The sequence below is a fragment of the Python bivittatus genome, unplaced genomic scaffold (assembly GCF_059951505.1).
Source record: "Python bivittatus isolate LINGU-HERP-01145 unplaced genomic scaffold, Pbiv_v1 ctg000340_np1212, whole genome shotgun sequence".
NCBI lineage: Eukaryota > Metazoa > Chordata > Lepidosauria > Squamata > Pythonidae > Python > Python bivittatus.
The window spans coordinates 31,722,199-31,742,814 of NW_028277056.1; the positions used below are offsets into that span (position 1 = coordinate 31,722,199).

The 20,616-nt window shown below is 37.3% G+C and overlaps 1 protein-coding gene across 2 annotated transcripts; it reads left to right on the forward strand.

Annotated features, from left to right (window-relative positions):
* Window positions 1–5,198: 5,198 nt before the first annotated feature.
* On the forward strand, window positions 5,199–18,911 carry NFKBIZ (NFKB inhibitor zeta). Of its 2 annotated transcripts, none has more exons than XM_007429275.4 (12): window positions 5,199–5,575; window positions 8,863–9,002; window positions 10,481–10,517; window positions 10,615–10,718; window positions 10,838–11,607; window positions 11,922–12,027; window positions 12,314–12,460; window positions 13,184–13,247; window positions 14,036–14,205; window positions 15,228–15,338; window positions 15,443–15,610; window positions 17,505–18,911. In XM_007429275.4, exons 1-12 carry the CDS (start codon window positions 5,332–5,334, stop codon window positions 17,556–17,558), a joined length of 2,115 nt encoding a protein of 704 aa, XP_007429337.1. In that variant the 5' UTR covers window positions 5,199–5,331; the 3' UTR covers window positions 17,559–18,911. The 2 variants fall into 2 exon arrangements, with proteins under 2 accessions (XP_007429337.1, XP_007429336.1); XM_007429274.4 differs by having other exon boundaries at window positions 5,200–5,575; window positions 10,612–10,718.
* The last annotated feature ends 1,705 nt before the right edge of the window (window positions 18,912–20,616 follow it).

A 20,616-nucleotide genomic window follows, 5' to 3' on the forward strand; every position in this document is an offset into this window, starting at 1 on the left:
TCAGCAATTTTTGTCACACTGCAAGAATGAAGGTGAGAAATTTTTTCACCACCTCATGACAGCCAATGAAACATGGGATCTTCATTATGACCCAGAAATGAAGTATTGTCCGTGAAATATCACAAAGCTTCACCTGCAAAAAAGAAATTCAAAACCTAGGCTTCAGCACACAAACTCATAGTTACAGTTTTTGGAGACACAGATGGTTTTACTGTTTTTTGAAACATTTAAACAGATTTTGGAAGTACGAAGGACATTTGCTGCAACAGGACAATGCTATGCCTCGGTCATGAGCCACCTGAGAGGCAATCGTAAAGCTGGATCTCATCTTCTTACTCCATCTGTCATTCAGATTTGGTGCCATGTGACTGCCACCTGTTCCCAAGTTTGAAGAATACCTTTGTGGGTATCTATTTGACTCAGATGAAGAGCTGTAAAAGACCATCATGATCTGGTTAAAGAGACAAAGTGTGGATTTCTTTCACAATAGCTTTAAGGAGAAATGTGCAGCGAAGGGTAGTGATTACGTGGATAAATAAATACAGGTAACAAAAGAGCTCATTTTAAGGATTAGTTTCCTGGATATTTTGTTAGTTTCAAGGATATTTTGTTAAAATATCACTATTTAAAGTAAAGTTATAGATGGAGGTAGAGACATTAGTTTTCATTCAACCCTTATGTTTATTTGAAGTGAGCTAAGCGACAGATGGTTTACAGTGTTATTTCACAACTCAAAAAGAATTGATTAAATCTTCTTCATGTGAGTATGTATAGATTGGATGAAGGATAACTTGTTAAAAAATCCTGATCAAAGAAACCCTCATTTCACAGTCATTCCATGCAAGGATGTTCAATCACTGCAGAGTACCCTGTGCAATAATTTATTTATTTATTCTTATATCCTACTTTTGCTCCAGGACCTCAAGGCTTCAGACATAGCATTTCCTCATCCAATTTAGTGGGGATATTATTCAGCTCTGTAAGTTCTGCCAAAAAAAAAAAAATCTGACTTTTTTTCAATCATTCTCAATTAATTTGATAGAAAAGAAAGTGTTTTATAAGAAACAAAAGGAATTTCAGATAGATAAGATTTGCAATTCTTGTACTAACAGGTAGCTGAAGTGTGTGAATGAATCTCCTGCCTTTCATTATACAATTATCAGTCCAGTCAACTTCAGCCTCCTGGCTTCCCACCAGGTTATCCACAAGGATCAAAAAGGTCAAAATGGCAGGAATGACCAGGTGATCAAAGTCCTACTCCTTTTTAAAATGTGTCACACATATCACATGGACACAAAACAGGGACCACTGATTGCATGATTGTGCATACCATCTTTGACTTCTTCCTTGCAGATATATCTGCTTCCCATAGTTTAATTAAAATGCAAAACAAAATATGATATGGGAAATTTTCTCAAGGGGCTTTTTTAGATTAGGAAGCCTGGAAAGCCAATGAGATTCTAGACTAAACCCCCCCACCCCTCAAATAAGTTTTAAAGGGTTATGAAAAGGATGCAGGGGAAATGTTTTTGGCATGGAATTATTATTTAATACGTAACCATTTTTCCAGGTTGTTCCAAGTGTTTTGTGTACATTAGTTTAGTAATCCACACAACACTACAATATTGGTTAGTACTGTACATCATGCAACATGGAGGTAAGGAATAAAGTATTAAGACAAAGAAACTGAGCCTTGCCTAAAATTGCTGAATTAATACTGACTGAGATTTAACTAGGGATTTCCAACGGATGCTCCTAACCGCTACATTTCCATTTTTCTACATGAAAATGGAAGCTGTAACCTGATGATACTGGAAGAGAAGCCATGACATACTCTGTTGAATGGACAAAGTCCTTGTTTGAATTGATACCTAAAGTGAGACCTAAGCAATGAAATGTGCACATACTTTATAAACAGTTTTTGCTGTTTCTAACAACCTATTCCCAGTGTACAGTTGCTGTCATGGGAGTGCCAGAAGGGCCTGTTGCAGACCTTTCAGTGCAGTAGAACTCAGTGCCTCCTTCTATCAGTTGTCAGTACAAAAAATTAAGTTCACTGGTACTCAAGGGAGCTGAAGCAAGTGAAACTTTTTCTTAGCATAATGGATATATTTGGCATAAAAATTTGGATAAAAAGTGTCATGCCATTACACTATCAGATACAAAGCTTTTGAAACCTGTTCTTCAAAAGTTATACAAATTTACAAATTATGATATAAATTAAAGCCTTTATGGTTTATTTAATTTTCTTACATTTTCAGGTTTTGATATTTCAAGCTTACAATCACGTGGAATAATTGAAATGGTAACTGAAATCAAGAGTTGGTTCAATTCATATGAACTGTGAAGAAAACATGAAACCTACTGGTAATCTTTACTGGGTGCATTCAGCAATTTAGACTGGAAAATCAATCTTCATTTGATAGCACTACAGTGGTGTTTGAAAGTACAATTTGGGTTTTATTATTCTGGCTTCAGATTTCCAAATCATTCATCATTATTTTTGCTAATCTCAAGTCATTTCCACATGAGGGCTCTGTATAAGTTTGAAACTGGCTTTGGATTTATCTTATCACATAACATTACCTGGTTTTGAGAGCTGGATAATTTTTGTTCTCAGTGGTCTGTTTGAAACTAGAACAAATTTTGAGTTTGTTGCATAGTAAGGTTACTCTATTTTCCATTGGTGGAACTCTTGACTCACATCATCACCTGGTTCCTGTGTTCCTTTGGAACAGCCTGCCCCTGAAGCAAGAATGACCTCTACCCTTATGGCCTTCTAAGCCATGTTTCTCAACCTTGGCTACTTTAAGATGGGTGGATTTCAACTCCAAGAATTCCCAACCAGCTGGGCAGGGAATTCTGGGAGTTGAAGTCCACACGTTCTTAAAGTTCCCAAAGTTGAGAAACACTGTTCTAGAGAACAGTTAAAATCTTGTTTTTCTAGAAAGCTTTTAGTGATTAAGCAGATAAAGGAAGTTCCATGTTTCTATTGACTGATGTGCTTATAGCTTGTTTTTATTATCACTGTTTGATTTTGGACACTGCCTAAACTGTGGCATGAGGTGATTTATAAATCATATAAATGCATTTTTTTTTCCTGATGTATATCTGAAGGCATGGTTTAGAATGCATCTCCCTTCTGTTTCCCTGCAACACCATGCAACCTTATTTATAGCTAATGGGAAGTGTCTAGTTGCTAAAATTCTGACATGCAATCTTTTCATAATCACAGCTCACACATAAAGGCAGGGTCAGGATTTCTACTTTTCTCCTGTTTTTCTGGAGGACTTTCAGAGTTTTGATTTTTTTTTTTAAACTGTTAGACTTGTTTTGCAGTATTTACTGCTACAAATTTATAGGAAATCCTGCTGCCAAGTTTCAACAATTACCACTGGGGGTCCCAGGTAGAGCAAGAAAGGGGTCTGCCATAATATACATTGCCCTAATTCAAATAATGATCACATTGTGCCTTTCTGGAGAAGAACCATCTTGGTTGCACCGTTCAGCCTTTTTGGCTCATTTTTCAGCAATACTTGGAAACATTTTTTTAAAAAAAATATCATATGAGCTAATTGTAATTAGATAGGCTGCCTTTCCAATTTGTCATACAGAATGCACCCTGGGGATTTACATCTTTGAAAATAATCTTGGTATCTCTGCAATGGAAAACCACACTTACTTCTTACTCTTTATGTCAGGGAGGACTGATCGATTTGTCATCCAATTTCTAAAAGAACAAAACCTTTGAATTTGTGGAGAACACCATAGGGGGGATTTGGAGAGGACTTGGTCGGTCATCTGAAATCATACTGAGATTTTTTTCTGCTTTTTTACATGTATTCTGGTAAAATCACACATAGCAGGGCAATAATGGCAACCAACTTAATGTGAAAATTGCAGTGAAGTATCATTATTATACAAGCTCACTTTGTTTACTAACCATGATTACAACTTTTGCAGGGCACAGACCACAGACAAGTAGAAGAGGCACGCCTATCAGGCAGTCAAAAAGACCAGGTATTGGGATACTAAACAACTACTGCCAGAGTAGATTTAATAGTTCCATGGCCTGTGTTGCCTATTGTGTTCACAGACTGTGCTGAACTGTGAAAAAGTTAATTTGATTCTGACATAGCATGTTGTGTGAACCCAGCCAGTTGCAGTTTATTCAATAAGGCTAGTCATACAGCGTGATGTGGACTCCAGTACCTGCCATCACACCAGTTTAGAGAAAAGTCTCAGAAAACAGGGAAGCACAGATCCCCAGGTTTAGTTCTCTCAGCTCATTCTCCCTTTGCCTGCACAAGCAAAGGAATACCAAGGACTGAAAGCATGCGAAAGCCCACTTTGCCAGCACATGCCTGCTGAATCATCATCTTTGTCCCAATTCAACTGCTTGAAAATATGGGAAGCCATCCCTCATGGTTCAGCCAACTGTAGCTCAGCATTATGCAGGAACTCCTGCTTCTTCCTGGCAAGGTGGGGCTCATAAACAGGCCCACAAGAATCCAGGAATTTCTGACTGGTAATTTATGGCAGAAAGCTAAAAACCAATTACAGAAGCATTGCAGCAATTGCTGTGTTTCAGGTGGGAATCTTGTTTTGAAGCGTCTATTCTGTGCCTTTCTCCTGCCTGAACTAGGCAAACGGTGAGCCGGTCTCTTTTGAGGCAGGAGGCCCAGTTTTCATGTTTCCTGTTTGGTTAACAGCCAGATCTGCCAACAGATCGTTTTCTTCTGCCGGGTGGGAAAAGCTGTTACAATTAGAAGATGAAGTTATGACTCCTTTTATTTTTTTATTCTTGGTTAAGAAGTGGCAAATGCGAGCTGCTGCTCGTGGTGTCGCTCGTTTCTTTAGAAGCCGAGATCGATATGGCAAGCCCTGGACGATTTAACGCCACCGAGAACCGGTCTCGCTCCTGCTGCTGTCTCCACCGCCGAAAGTGTTCGCTCGCCCGCCCGCCCGCGGATTACGCTTCGGGCCAGGCTCACCCAGGTCTCCTAGGTTACCAGTCACGAGAGAACCAAACGCTGTTGACAAAACCTACGCAACGCATTTACTGGAAATGCCGTTTCTCCATTCGGCCGCGCCCAGCTCGTCCCGCAGGCGGTCAGCGCGCTTTGCCCAACCTTTCTCCCCTCCCCTCCCCTCCCCTCCCCTCCCTCCCCTCCACTTTTCAAGCCACTATAAGAGCTGCCGCGCCCGCCTCCGCCTTCTCGACGCTTCCACTCGGTCTGCCGAGGCCAAGGCGTGAGCTTTGGGCTCAGCTGCTCGCGCCTCTTTCTCTCTCCTCCTCCTGCTCCTGGCAGCCCCTGCGCGGCCCCGGCCATGATTGTGGATAATAGCCGGGATGCGCGGTTAGATGGCGATTCCGGCTCTCTGAGCAGCCCGTTCAATTTGGCCTTTTTCTACGGAGCCTCCCCTCGCTCCAGCGAGGGGAGCTGCTCGCCCACCCCCTCCGCTCCGGGATCCCCCGGATCCGACTCGGAGCCCTCGGGCAATGGCAGTACGGGCGGCAACTACATCAGGAAGAAGCGCTATTCCCGGAGCGGCGCGCGCTCTGCTGCAGAAGGTACAGACACCTGAGGGCCGATTCGGCGTAGCCCCTGAAATAAGTTTTGGGCCGAGGGAGTTCGCGCCGGCGCTCCCAGAAGCTGCGGTAGCTGTGGCTGGATAGGCTCACGCTGCTAAGTTTTCCTGCCTGGTTCAAAGATGGATGGCCCTCCCGCAACCTCAGTGTCTTTCAGTTATGTTAGATTTCAGCCTCCTAACCGCACTGGGAGCTACGGGAGTCGTAGTGCGGTGCATTTAGAGGGCATCGGGTTAGGGAAGGCCGTTTGTGTAACGTTCTCCCACCTTTGTCGTGGTGAATGTGTGTACACGTGTGCGGCTGTATGTATTTCCTTTACCAAACGCTTGTTTTGGTTATCTGAATGAGCTCCGAGAATGAAGAAGTTGGGGTTGACCAGTATGTCGGACCAGGTCTATACTTCCCTCCGAAAGTGTTTCTGATGTCCTTGGTTATCAAGGAACAAGCTGCTTTGATGAGCTATTTAAAAGAGTGGCCTTGGATAAGCTACTTAACGGGGTATCCAGAATGAAGTGTGTCTTGCTTTTCTGGTATTGCCCATTGCCACCTATACAGCTGCCCATCTAAAAGTGCCTGTTTCCCCTCTCCATGATACATACGCCTATATTTCAGTGGCGTAAGGCTGTTTTGCATAGTGCTTTGCCTATAAGCATCTAGAATTGTATATAAGCTTGATCATGTATTTCATTGGGTCTGAACAAGTCAGAAAACGGAGACTGATCGAATAAGGTGCCAGAGTTGTTTTTTAAGCATCAAAATGCTTAAAGTAGCCGCATAATGGATAACACTGTACACAATAAATGCTGCGGATTTCCTATGTAGTAAGTGCATGTCCAAAGCTAGCTTGAGCCTCTACTCTCAAATTGCTTGTCTTCTTTCACTGAACCATGCCTGAAAGGTGTTTTTAAAGTTACGGAAGCGGACTGTGTCTCCTTCCCAAACTGTATGACATAAATGGCTTCTGTAAGAGTTGGCAGAGTTTCCAACTCTTGGAGTCCGTTGTATAGAGAAAATGAAAAATTGTGTTGATGTTGAGCTAAATTTGTGGATTTAAATTTATCAGCAATTTCAGATAGCAAATACTTGAGCATTACCTAGTTCATTACCTAGTATTGGACAGCATCTGAATATACCATGATATTGAAAATGGAAAATAACTTATTGGGTACTATGTCTGGCAGTGAATTAATTTTCTGTAAATTGTTTATTGATTTATATTTGCTGAAAGTAGAGTTTGCAATATTTTTTATCTATATTGATTTTAGCATATATTGATAATCAGTTTTTTACTGTCAAAGGCATAAGGAGCAAGCAAATAAGATGATATGCTAATTTTTAAAAAAAGTTCACTGGCCTTTTGCTAAGAAAGAGGGATTACAAATTCCATGCAAGTAACAGTATAATTAGAAAAAAAAAAAGTATGTTATATAAGGAATGATATTCTGACCTTGGGATATAATGTCACTGTGAAAAGTGAAAGCTTTGCTTTGACTTGCTAACACAACTTGTTCAGTGGAAACAGTTTACTTTTATCTATTTTTGTCTTCTGTTCTATAGAGCTAATATGGCTAAAACTGTGTGCCAAATATATGGGGAGGCATACACAGCTATTTAAACAATGCTAGCTTTCCTATTTCAAGACTAAAACTTCAGATTAGGAGAATCTGTTGCAGACGTTACTTCTGTTTTTCATGCTGATGATATAAGTTCTAGTATGCAACCGAGAAGATGTTCATGGTTGCTTTGTACTATGCCAAATGAAATTTGCTTCTTCAATATTTTCAGGCTAAGTTTTCTATCTTAGATATTCCTTTAAAATATTTGGAAAAAGATGAAATTTTATACTTTCAGTGTAGTCATGATTTTTTATCTTTCATTCAAGAATTATATTAAAGCTAGTCTGATTATATCTGATACATCTTCACAAAGAAATATTAATTTGATTTCCTTCTCCAATAGACTATTACACATTTATGCTGCTGTTATTGTCCTTTGATATTATATTTTTAATTTTTTTAATGATTGTTTTTATATGTTTACTGTTTTTATAACTTTGTTGTACACCACCGAGAATCACTTTCTGTGAGATGGTCAGCCCCATAAATTTTATAAATAAATAAATTTCATATTATGTTATATTTTTAGGAAGTTTTCATAAACTTCAAAAATCTTATTAATTGAAGTATTTCACTTGCTTTGATTCTTTATTTGATTTTTTTTCTTTCTGTTCTGGAATTGAATCCTTTAAGACATGTTCAGATACTGGTTTCCCTTTGATGGGATTTTTTGGGGGGAGGCATTCTATTAAAACTTTTAAAGGGGAAATTATTCTTAAATCAGGGTTGTTTTTCCTATCCAGATTTTTCAACTCTTTGGGAATTTATTTTTTAAAAAATATTTAAATATAGGTGGAGTATGTAGAAAACTTGATTTGTACTTTTTAAATGAAGTCACCACTTCTCTCTTGGACAGCTGTGCTTTATTGTTCCTCTTTTCACTTCTGTTTTTTAAGCTTCAAAATACATTGTGTTCAAAGGGTTGATGACATTAAGAGGGTGAATAAAATATTTGCAGCTAATCTTACTGGATGAACATATTTTTGACAAGAGTTTAACTATGGAGGGGACATATGCAAGTAATATTAAACATCTGTTTATATAAAGTCATTTTAATGCTTAATGCTTTTGAATAGGAATTTCTCTATTCATTCTTATTAAGAGATTAGGTAGGGGCTCTCCATCTTCACAATACTGCTAATCCCTAAAATTATAAATGAATTTGTATAACATCCCCATGAACAATAGCAAATAATTTAATAATTTGTGATTCACAGATGGCTAGACCCATGGGTTTAGCCATGTCTCAGTACTTGCTCCAGGCTTTGATCCCTGCTTTGCTTACACAAGCCCATTGAAAGCTTGCCCAGGCAAAGTGGCGGTGAGTTTTGGCATTCCCGCCTGCAGAAGCCTGAAAAGCTTTGAAAAAAATTGTAGCCTCTGTCTAAGTTGCTCATGAAACCCCTGGTAATAACACCCAAAATTTGTGAACATTTGGATTTGGGAGAAAGAGAAAGTTTGTCTATTTTGGGGGGGAAAATACCATTTTAATGTACTTTTAGGGGGAAAAAGTCTGTAATTGGAATATTAACCAAATAATTAGTTACATTTCTGGCTTAAAATAAATTTATATGAATTCCCTGTTTTTTTCTTTTAAATCTCTTGTTTAATAGTGTCATGCTTTGATTTTATCTTATTTTTGTGTCTTAACAGCTGAGCAACATATGGGGGGAGGAAAGCAACAAAGAGGACCTTTCCAAGGTGTTCGTGTAAAAAACTCTGTGAAAGAATTGTTGTTGCATCTTAGAAATAGCAAGCAGATGTCCTCAGATCATGGAACAGAGGAATTAAAGGTCCGTGTTAAATATTTTTATAAATGCTGTTCAGAACCAAAAAAGTATTTATTTGGGTATACAGTACTTGCAGCAACTTTATATAGAGCATAATTAACATAGACTTTATTATAGTGAGATATGATAATAACAGCTAGTATGCGTGGCCTTTAAAAAATATATATACTTTTTTTAAAGAAATACTTTGTCGGTGAATGAGAATTGTGAATTATACCTAAAATGCGTGATTCTTTTTTTGTTGGCAAATGCTGAGGACAAACCGTGCATTTGTTCGAGTCACTGTATCTGAAGGTTCTAGTGAGCAAATTTCAGTCTGATTCAAAAAGGTATTTTTTAATGTTGGTACATATCATCCATTCCTTATTTTATCTAAAAATGGGAAGTGACTCAGAGTTTTAATTTAGTTTAAAATAAGTGGGACCTGCAACAAAATAATCTTACTCCAGATTTCAGGTAGACAGATGCTTCTTTAAGCATTTTCCATTCTTCCCAACAACTGTTCAGCATTCTATGGCATTGATTATATCCAAACTTCACTAGGATATTTTGGGATTCCCCATCAAAGATTTCTTTCTTCTGCATAGATGGTGCTCTTTTGTCTATATAAGGAGCAGCAGTTTGTGAGCAATATAAAAATAGAGTTAGAAGGAAGTAACAAGTATTTTCCTAACCATGCTCTGCATGTATATCTGTCTGAAACAGAACATTTTCAGTCTCTAGGGAGCTCTGTTATTCTAAGCATTTTCTTTGTATATCAGTCCCACAGATGCACCACATATTTGATGCTGCTGCAAGTTTTAGAATTAGTGGGTTGTACAAAATATTTAATTATATTCATTTATTATCCTTCCATTAATTTGAAAAGCAGTAGCTGTAGGTTTAGGACAGAGACAGTTTATTTATATTCCTTGTTAACATACCTCAAGCGTATATTTAAATGTTTTCAGTTCAGGAATAAATGGAATTAATAAGGATCTGTAAACGCATTGTATTTTAAGTCAGTACTGGTCTGACACAACGCCATCTGAAAAACTAAGAACATGACCCACTGATTACTGTGAATGTTTTGTAAGATAACTGTGCAAATGCAAACTTTCTAAGTTATCTACCCCTCTATATACTTTCAAGTAATACTGAAATGCATTGAGGATCTGTTGTAAAACTTGTTCTCAAATCACATTTTATCCTTCTTTTGATATTCAGAAGCTTTAATCTTTTTTGACTGAAAGAAATAGAATGACAAAAAACTAAGCAAGTTGAGAAACATATTAAGTTTGTTTCTGTTTGAATGTAGTAGAATACAATTACTGGAAAAGCTATAATTAATAAAAGATTTACGTTTTTTTCGTGAAAAAGTTCTTAAAGGTTTATAATATGTACTTATATTTTTATAAATATTATTATCACTATGATAAAATAAATTTAAGAAATAGAGTACTTTCATTATATAAAAATATTTTCTTTTTTTTTTTAAATAGACGCAAGGAGCATTGATAAACCATGATCCCTATACAGGTACATGTTTTCTTTCATTTCTTCCCTGAGTTTGTCTTTGAGTATTGGAAAAATGGGCTGGGTCATAAATTTACCAATTCTGCTTATTTTTCAGTAGAACTAAAGAATATATTGACTCATAATCGGAAAAGAAAAGCTCTAGACTGCCTTTCTGATGGAGTGTGTTACAAAAGAACAGTTACTTTGCAACCTCACCTCTTGGTAAGTAATTTTAATGGAGTTTTTCCATACTCATTCTCACATTGCTATACAGCTTCCACCTGCCTTCCAAGACAAGGTGCAATTAATTCAGTTTAAAATGTATACATCTTATCTTGCAGACACCTCCACAGACACCAACTTCCATGGATAATAATATGGAGGATCCCCATAATAATGAGCCCAAGCAAGATAGCAGTTGTGATATGCTGCAGAATATTATCAATATTAAGAATGAATCCAGTCCAGTGTCTCTGAACACTGTACAGGTTAGCTGGCTTCATACCATGGTCAATCCTAACTCTCCAGGGGAACAGCAGTATCAAGAGATTGGGGCACAAGCTTTTTCACCTGCTCAAAAGTACCAAGCTTTTCAAACAAGCAGCTCTTCTCCAATGCTGGAACTGCCCCAGAATTATCAGTTTTCTCCTTCTCAGCAACAGCAGGATATGTCCCAGCATTGTCTTCCATTGCTGGAATACAGGCCACACTCTGCAGGCAGCCATTCCTCTGAATATCAACAGAATGTTTTTGAGACCCAAGAACTGCCATATTGTACCACAGAAAGTTTTGCTTCTCTCTTAAATGACTCAGAAGGGCCAGATAACATCTCTGCTCCACTCCCTCAAGCAATGTCTAGTGGCCACCAGCAAACTGATGTCAGCAGCTGCACTCAGCATTTCAGCCAGATCTCAAATAACACGTCCAGCAGTCTTGAGGAACATGGTTTATCTCTGTCTTCTTCAAATATATCTCTGCAACTTCAGGGCAGTACAGGAAACACAACTCAGTTGGGCAAATCATTTTTTCAGTGGCAAGTGGAACAGGAAGAAGGCAAAATGGCCAATATCTCTCAAGACCAGATTCTTGCTAAAGATTCTGATGGTGACACGTGAGTATTGTCCATATGTCACTTACTGCTCAAGTAGAGATGGTGAATCAGCATTCTTTAGGCTGCTACTCATTTGACTAAACAAAAAACACTGTAGTACATTAATGGTACTGACATCTAGCACCACACCTAAATATGATAAAATGAAAGAATGCATTGAATGATTATGCTACTTTAAGTGGCCTTTGCTGTCTGCAATTTCCCTAGGGCTTTTCTGAATGGCTTTTTAGGGTGAAGTATATTTTCAAACTGTCTTAAATTGATACCTTAGTTCAGTATTAAATAATGTGTTCATATCTATTTATTTCCCACAGATTTCTCCACATTGCAGTTGCCCAGGGAAGACGGGCAGTTTCCTATGTGCTGGCAAGGAAGATGGTAGCCCTGCACATGCTGGATATTAAAGAACACAATGGCCAGGTGATGCTCTCAGCATAGCAAATTCTCACCTTATGCCCATGATTGTTTCCTATGTCTATTTTCTTACCAAAAACCCCTGTAGACTGCCTTTCAAGATTAACCTGGAAAGTTAGTGTGCAGTCTAATATGTAACAGAATTATCTGCAGAACTCTCCAGTTGAGTCTATTAAGGAGGTGTTCTCTGAATGGTTTTACTTCATTGGAAAGGCTTTTGTATGGTTTGTTTTTCAGTTGCCATTACCTTTAAGATTACAATGGCTAATACATCTGCTTTTTGTTATTCTAGAGTGCCCTACAGGTGGCTGTGGCTGCAAATCAGCATCTTATTGTCCAGGACCTGGTTAGTCTTGGGGCACAAGTGAATACTACAGATTGCTGGGGTAGAACTCCATTGCATGTGTGTGCTGAGAAAGGTCATGCACAAGTCCTTCAGGTGGGACATCTGAATTATAAGCTGAGCCATTTTATTTACCCTTTTCTCCTTACCTACTAGTGTGTGTAATGATGCATATCAACATTGATAATTGTAGATTAAGGATTCAAAATAGTATACTTTCTGTTAAGGTTATTTACATTACTTGGAAATATAGTTTTAACTGAACTCTACCAGCCAGCTTGGCCCTAACTGCTCAGGAGCTGGAAGTTCATAATGTGTTATAATACGACTTGTAGCCCTCCCAACTCCACATGAAAACACAGAGAAATTAATTCTGCATTTTCTCCCTTCCCTGAAAAAGTGACAATGAATTATAATGCAGTGCGGCTCCTATAATGTAATTCTAGTCTCCATTTCCTACTCTCCTTTCCGCTACTCACCATAAAGAAACAGAGCAAACAAGAACATTGCAGCAATTATCTCTGCAATTCTGAGGAGAAGTTTGGTCATTTTATAATTACATTTGTTTCAAGTGATAGGAAACAGTCAGGTTTTTTGTTCCAGCGAGTTTTAATTCTAATATACCAAAGGACAGCAGATCACAAACAGAAACTGTCCAGTTAGAAGGTGCTGCTGTGTTTTAACAAACAAAGGGTTTTACTAAATATTGACATGTTTATTATGGCATAAGCTTTTTTGGATTATATCAGTTTCATCATATGCTTTCAGATTTCAGTTACTGTTACATATAGTTAATGTAGATTCTCATTTTGTTTTCAGGCAATCCAGAAAGGAGCCATTGTAAGCAGTCAGTATGTTGATTTGGAGGGAACTAATTATGATGGTGAGCAACTAATAGTCCTACATAGTGTGTTAACTGGGTAAAATACCCAATTAAAAATGTTCAGGTTTCAATGCTGATGCTCAGGCGTTGTACTTGGCATGTTGTATAGTACAGATGTTTTTCTATTCTTAATTATATTCACTTTTAAATAAAACAAATTAAGTTTGTGGAAATGACTTCAGATGTAATCCCACACTAAATCCCTTCTGCCATGGGGCCTTGCCTACTGCATTGTTAATTATTTGAGCTTAGTAATGCTAGGTTGAATGCTACATTAACCTAGATAACCTACTTAAACAATGTCTGTAGAAGAGGCCCCTATTTTGGGAATTGAAATTTATATATCTGGAGAGTACCCAAGCTGAGAAAGGCTGATGTAGATTGTAAAAGAAGGGATGTCACTGCTAGGGTCAAATAACAAACACAGAAATAGTATTCAGATATTCATTTAAACCTACTGAGAACCTTTCTCTTCTATCTAGATATAGATCATAACCATATTCTTAATAATATTTCTGTACATAGAAAGGCCTATCAAATAATGTGAAGTTAAATGACTAAAAATACGTATGTTTCTTAAATTGCCAGATCTTAACAATTCTGTCTTTCTCTACTGCATGTTAGTAACCAGAGCACAGATTAAATTCCTTTAAAGTTATGCATTGCAAATCAAATGCAACCAAAGTCTAGATATTACTGTTGGGATAACTATGAGTTTTTAATGAGTCATTGATCCAAACAAGGTGGTTTGGGTTTTTGTTTTCCTAACTGCTGTGTTTCATATTAAGGTTTGACAGCGTTGCACTGCGCAGTAGTGGTCCACAATGCCGTGGTACATGACTTACAGAGGCAGCAGTCACCTCACACTCCTGAGGTCCAGGAATTAAGACTGAAAAGCAAGAGGTTGGCGGATACAATCAAATTTCTGATTCAGATGGGGGCCTTTGTTGAAGCCAGGGTAAGTAACATAAGGAAACATTAGAACAGACTCAGATTTGTACCTGAGAAATGGTTCCCGTACTCTTGTTCTGCATCTGTTGGAAGATCTAGATGTGGATAAAAATGTATCATGTGATGTGGAACATGATATATTCTTAGGCAAAGAACATTGACTTAAGTTCCAGTATCCTGTTATTTGAGAGTTCAGTTTGATCTTCTATATTCCTGGGTAGATATTCTGTAGGCCTTTTAAATATATATTGTAGCACACAAAGTGATCACTATTAAACTGAAGAAAGTTTATATTTTAAGTTTACATTGTTTAAATAAATATACTGATTTTTAAATTCCAGTTTGCTTTTTTTTCTATAGTGCATTAGTATGTAAAAAGACTGCCTCACTGACTTTGAGTTGTCCTTTATGGAAACAGTAAAATCTTTGTATATCAGAGCAGTCTCACTTAAATTACTGTGCACAAACCAGATTAGTATCCAAAGCTCATAATGGGGCAATACTGAATAATGGAGCAAACCACATGAATGAGTTAATGGTTGGCTGATATTGCAGATATCACATTATGCCTACAAATACAAATTTCTGAAGCAAAGAAATAATGGATGATCCTAGTTCTGCAATCAGCACCCATAGACTATATTTTTATAAACTTGGTGCATATGATGATTGTGTGGGGACAGGGATAGTAAGGGATTTGGGTAAGATTAAGATTTCTCTCAATGCCCCCCCCCCCAACTATATTAGTCTAAATTCAGATTGGTTACTGCATGCTGAACTACACTATCAGGTTTGGGTTTTTTTTGTTAACTCCTACATAATTACTGCATTATGTAGTTTATTCATTAGGCTCATCTTCAGTCTGTAACATTACGAAGATAATGTCACTAGTTAAGAAGACCAAGAAACTATGCCTTGAAGTCTATTTTATGTTCATATAAAGCAACTAATTGTATGTGTTTTTGCATTTTACCGTGATTAAATGTGCAGTATATAAAATTATTTGGACATTTTCTTTTGTGTGGACAGGATCGTAAAAGTGGCCGTTCAGCCCTTCACCTAGCAGCTGAAGAAGCAAATGTGGAACTCCTTCGACTGTTTTTAGAGCTCCCAAATTATCTCTCTTTTATCAATGCCAAGGTATATAAATAACAAACCATGCATCTAGTTCAGTATGTGCAGAAATAATCCTTCTGCTCATTATTTCTTTTTAAATAATGATGTTTCTCTCTTACTTTAACTAGGCTTACAATGGCAACACCGCACTCCATGTAGCTGCTAGCTTGCAGCATCGAGTGACTCAGCTGGATGCAGTTCGTTTGTTGATGCGCAAAGGAGCTGATCCAAGTGCCAGGAATTTGGAAAATGAGCAGCCAGTTCACTTGGTTCCTGATAGCCCTGTTGGAGTTGAGGTAAGAGATAAAAGATACCCGAAATCTTGTTTTTAAGTAAAGTAAATTGCACTTTTAATGCTTCCTTCCTCCTGCCTGTGGTCTTCTATTCCTGTTGCAAAATGAGCAGAAGTGCACTTCTATTTCTTAGATTTCTAAAAAAATGAAGAATAGCTTTATAATAAACCAGATTGAAAATGGTGCTTTTTTTGACTATTTCTTTTGCTTTCTTCTGGAACTAAATGAAACTACAAAAATCGGGAGATATCTATCATGTTAAGTTTATTAAGGTTTTTGTCAAAATAGAAACTTAGTTTTATTAGGTTTGAAATCTGGGGCACTTTGCAATCATGCTTCTTTTAAAAAGTGTCCTTTATAATTATAGAAGTTCTTTTGGTTATTCCCTTAAATGGTTAGTTTGCATCTTTTCAAAGTGCAGTTTTTTTCAAATTACAGAGCATGTATACAGGTAGTCCTCGACTTATGACCATTCATTTAACAACTGTTTAAAGTTATGATGGCGCTAGAAAAAGTGACTTAGGACTGGTCCTCACACTTATGACCATTGCAGCATCCCCACAGTCATGAGAACAAAATTCGGGTGCTTGGCAATCAGCATGTGTTGCAATATCCTGGAGTCATGTGATCGCCATTTGCAACCTTCCCAGGGGGCTTCTGACAAGCAAAGTCAATGGGGGAAGCTGGATTTGCTTAATGACCACATGATTTGCTTAATGACCATGGCGAAAAAGGTCATAAAATTGGACATGACTCACTTAATGACTACATTGCTTGGTGATGGAAGTTCTGGTCCCAGTTGTGGTTGTAAGTCAAGGATTACCTGTAAATAGCTGCAGTATTTCAGTTTCAGTAACTTAAAGAAAGGAAATAAATGCTTATCATCATGCACATGGAAACTATTACATTAATCTTAATAACATATATGTTGACCCTTTGAGTTCTTCATGAATATCTCTCTTGAGAAATTAAGATCTCATGTCCTACAGATTCATTCAGTGAGCAAGTAAGCAGTTGATTTGATTGACTTCATTCATTTAGTGATCCCATCTTCAGATTAATACACTATAGGTAGTTCTTGTTTAGCGACCACAATTGGGACTGGCAACTTGCTAAGTGAAACCGTGACTCTGCTTATGATCTTACAGGTAGTCCTTGGGTTACATTGCCAATTGGGACCAGAATTTCCATCACTAAACAGTGTGGTCATAAAGTGCAACATCACATGACCGTGTCGCTTAGCAACGGCAAGCCTGGCAGTCCTGGTTGCTTCATAACCCCAGGAGTATGTGGGTTGTTAAGTGGGAAGGGGTGGGAGTCCCAGCCAACAGGCTGGTGGTGAGAGCTACAGATGAGAGCTACAGGCAGGTGGGAGGATGCTGCAGGCAGGCACTGTTGAGTGCAAGTGGGTGAAAAAGCAGTGGGAATGACTTGTGATCTTCATTGACTTTGTTTGTGGAAAGATGGCAGGGAACGTTGGGAAATCACAATCATGTGACTGCGGTTCACTGTGACATCATAATCATAAGCTGGGCACCAAGCACCTGGATCACGATCATGTGACCACAGGGATGCTGCGATAGCCAGAACTCTGAGGACCGATTGTAAGTCTGTTCAGCGCCGTTGTAACTTTGAACGGTCGCTTAACAAGTGGTTGTAACCTGAGGGCTACCTTTGTTTTCCTTTGCTTTACAGACCTGCAAAAGTCATAAATGTGAGGATTGATCATAAAGTTACTTTTTCATCACCATTGTAACTGTGAATGGTTGCTAATCGAGGCAGTTGCTATACAAGATCTACCTGTATATATGATTTGCATATTGTTAGGCTTAAATTATGTAGCTGCTAACTGCTGTTGAATAATTGGGCTTTTTCCCCCTTATTTCCTTTTCCTCAGATAAGACGGATCTTAAAAGGGAAGACAATTCACCAGAGATCATCAGTCTATTAAGCTCCATGAGTAAAAATGACCCATACTCGCTGTCAGTTAGGCAGCCCCTATGTAACTGTAAATAGACCATTTGTCTGGTGGAGGCAAATGTTTGTTGTTTCTATGAAACAAAAATATTTTGTTCACTATTATATAGTGGGTTAATAACAATTCTTCTGCACAATTGGGAATATTTCATACCAAGTATTCTGGAACAGTTGAATTACTCCATTAAGCAGTTTAAGATATCAAGAACAAAACTGACAGTTACAGTCCTATATATATTTACCTAAGAGTAATTCCTGCTCAGTGGGCTGTATTGCTTATTGGACTTGTATTGGATTGCCTTGACTTGGCATTGAGGCATAGCAAATATTAAGAATAACAAATACCAAGAGCAAACACTTTTGCTGTGGCTTATGATATAAAATATAAGCATCTTAAGAATACTAAGAATGTACTAATAGTCATTTATTTTTTAGCTTTTTTTCTTTTTATGTAATTCTTTATATTGTTATTTTGAGCAGTTATAATTCACTGAACTGTAATAAAAGCTCTAATAATTTAAACCTTTTACAATGGGGAATTCTGTGTAGAATTCAGTTAAGTTTTTAAAAAGTTTTTAATGCCACTGTATGTATTTGTTAAAGGAATTGTTTTTGTGGGACACTTTTCCAAGTGGCTTAGAAAGAAACATTGTCTATATGAAGTTTTCATTAGTCACAGCAATAATTTATGAACATTTAAAAAAATAATGCTGGCCTTGTGTTCATTTTTTTTAAAGTATTCAAATTGATCCTTCATTCTGGTAGCTGAGTTTATATATTACATCAAATTATTCATGTTTGTAACAAAAAATCAAAAGAGCTCAATAGAATAAATAAGCAGTAGTATCACACAGAGATTCAATTAGAGTCTAAAATGAACTGCATTTGATCAAAATGATGATGTCGATTCAGTATCATATATATACTTTTGGTGATTTGTAAAAATCTTTCCAAGAATCAAAGAAGTTGGGATTACCTGTTACATCCCAATACCATCCATTCACAGACAAATGAAGCTGTATTGTCTTTATACAACAACATGCAGTGATTAATTGTACTGATGGCCACTCCTTACATGGCTTTGTAGAAGATAGATTTGTCAATGGCTATTGAGCATGATACCTCTGTGGAATTTGAAGAGGAATATGAACTTCAAGAGGCAGTATGCTTTGAAATACTGGTTGTTTTGAAGTTTATTGTATACATATCTGCTTATGATAGGGGTGCAAAAAGTGATTTTTGTGACTCTCAGTGGTCCCAAAGATTTCGGTCCTTTTTTTTTTTTTTCCTAAAAGGCAAAATATTTGGCCCTTTAAAAACCCTGAAACACTCTAAACCCCATTTATTCCGGCTCTGGAGTATGGTTCTCAACACACCACACAAAGCCTGGTGTGATCCTCAAGCTGACAGAAGTCACACATTCCTAGTTTATGGTCTTCACAAAGGCTAATGACAGAAAACTGAATGGATGTTTTGTCTGACTGAGTAGGATTCTCCTACACTGAATTTGATTCTCTCATTTTGAATCAATAAATGTATGTCTCAGGGCTTTGCAAAAATTTAGTTGTGTTATATTATTTTACCTTATAGGTATAGTAGGTAGCCAGATGTTAATATATCAAAGAATGTAAATAAAACATTAAAATGTTTCATTTTAGTAATTGCTTTCAGAATTGCATTGCTTTTTAAAAATCTTATTTCTGTACATACTGTTCTTGAGTCACTACTATGAATCATACATTTTCCATAGTTAATCAGATCATATTGTTTGATCAAGTATGTCTTGTAGACAGATAAGTGGAGAAATTGATATTTAATATTTAGAGGTACAAATCATTTGGAATAAACTTGTTTTAATCAATATAAGTGGTGTCTTATGTTTTGATTGATATCAATACTTCTGTAAGGGTTAAAACTTCTGGCATTTTTTCTTACTACAAATGCAGTAAGAAATATAACAATGGTATTCTTAGATCCTGAGATTTTGGCTTTCTTCCCTGTTTTCTCTTTAAACCTAATGTTCTTCAAGATGTAAAAAGACAATGTGAAAATAAGAAGGCAATTATGATGAATCAAAGTTTTAAAATCTGCGTAATATATTTCTTTATCTTAGGTCATGTAATGGGGTTATTTTTTCCCATAAAGCAGTAAGGTCACTGTTGAAGGGATTGGTCTTTCTTCTATCTTTGATACTGGATTCAACAATGCTTGATCAATAATATTTTATCATGGCTTTAGTGTTTGTGTGTGTCTGTGTGTCTGTCTATCATCTCCAAAAATTGCAGCTACTATAAAATTAGCTAACGGGGTAAAGCTCTTTGTAACACAGAGTGGTTTCTGATATTGCTCAAAGTATAGTTGTTCATTTAAATAGCCAATAGGTTTTTAGATCCAAATGCTTACGTCCAGACTCTAAAGAATCCTCTTACAAGTCCCAACTTCCTCTGAAAGACAAGTATAGGCCTATGTCAGGGTTTTCTTGATTGTGGTCCACATTCTGCAAATCTCCCTCAGTCCTTGCTGCTTCATCTTTCAATGGCTTGGAGTACCAAAATAATGGCCACCAATAGCCCAGCTATTCTGTTGCTTGCTGCCAACACACAAAAGTGAGTCTATTGATTGAAGAAGATAATTGTCAATGGTGCCCTTGGAGGAAACAAGGGGCAAGTCAATACACGAAAAACAGCATTGTGCCATAAGCTTCACCTCTTTTGTATATGCCTTGTGACATTGCATATTCAGTACATATAAAAGGGGCCCAGTTTGTGTTGCAATGGCACAATATGGCTCTTATTTTGACAAAAGCCTCCATTCAGACATCTCTGAGCACAACCTCTAATTCTATGACACTTGAATTGTCTTCTGTGCACTGAGTCACAGCTTCTTAGTGGTAATGATTTATACAATGTACTGGTCTACGAGATAGAGAAGAGGACAAGCTGCTTTATTATTATAATTATCCTTTGGTTCCCTGTTCGTTGTAAACTCTCCAGCTTTTCACAAGTATCTTTTAAGAAAACTGAATAGATAAC

Bases quoted from the DNA above. Each gene is read 5' to 3' on its own strand.
- NFKBIZ (XM_007429274.4), top strand. From the start codon at position 5,332: ATGATTGTGGATAATAGCCGGGATGCGCGGTTAGATGGCGATTCCGGC. The intron at 10,518-10,611 runs GTACATGTTTTC...CTTATTTTTCAG, and splicing joins AAACCATGATCCCTATACAG to TAGAACTAAAGAATATATTG. The intron at 12,461-13,183 runs GTGGGACATCTG...TTTTGTTTTCAG, and splicing joins GTCATGCACAAGTCCTTCAG to GCAATCCAGAAAGGAGCCAT.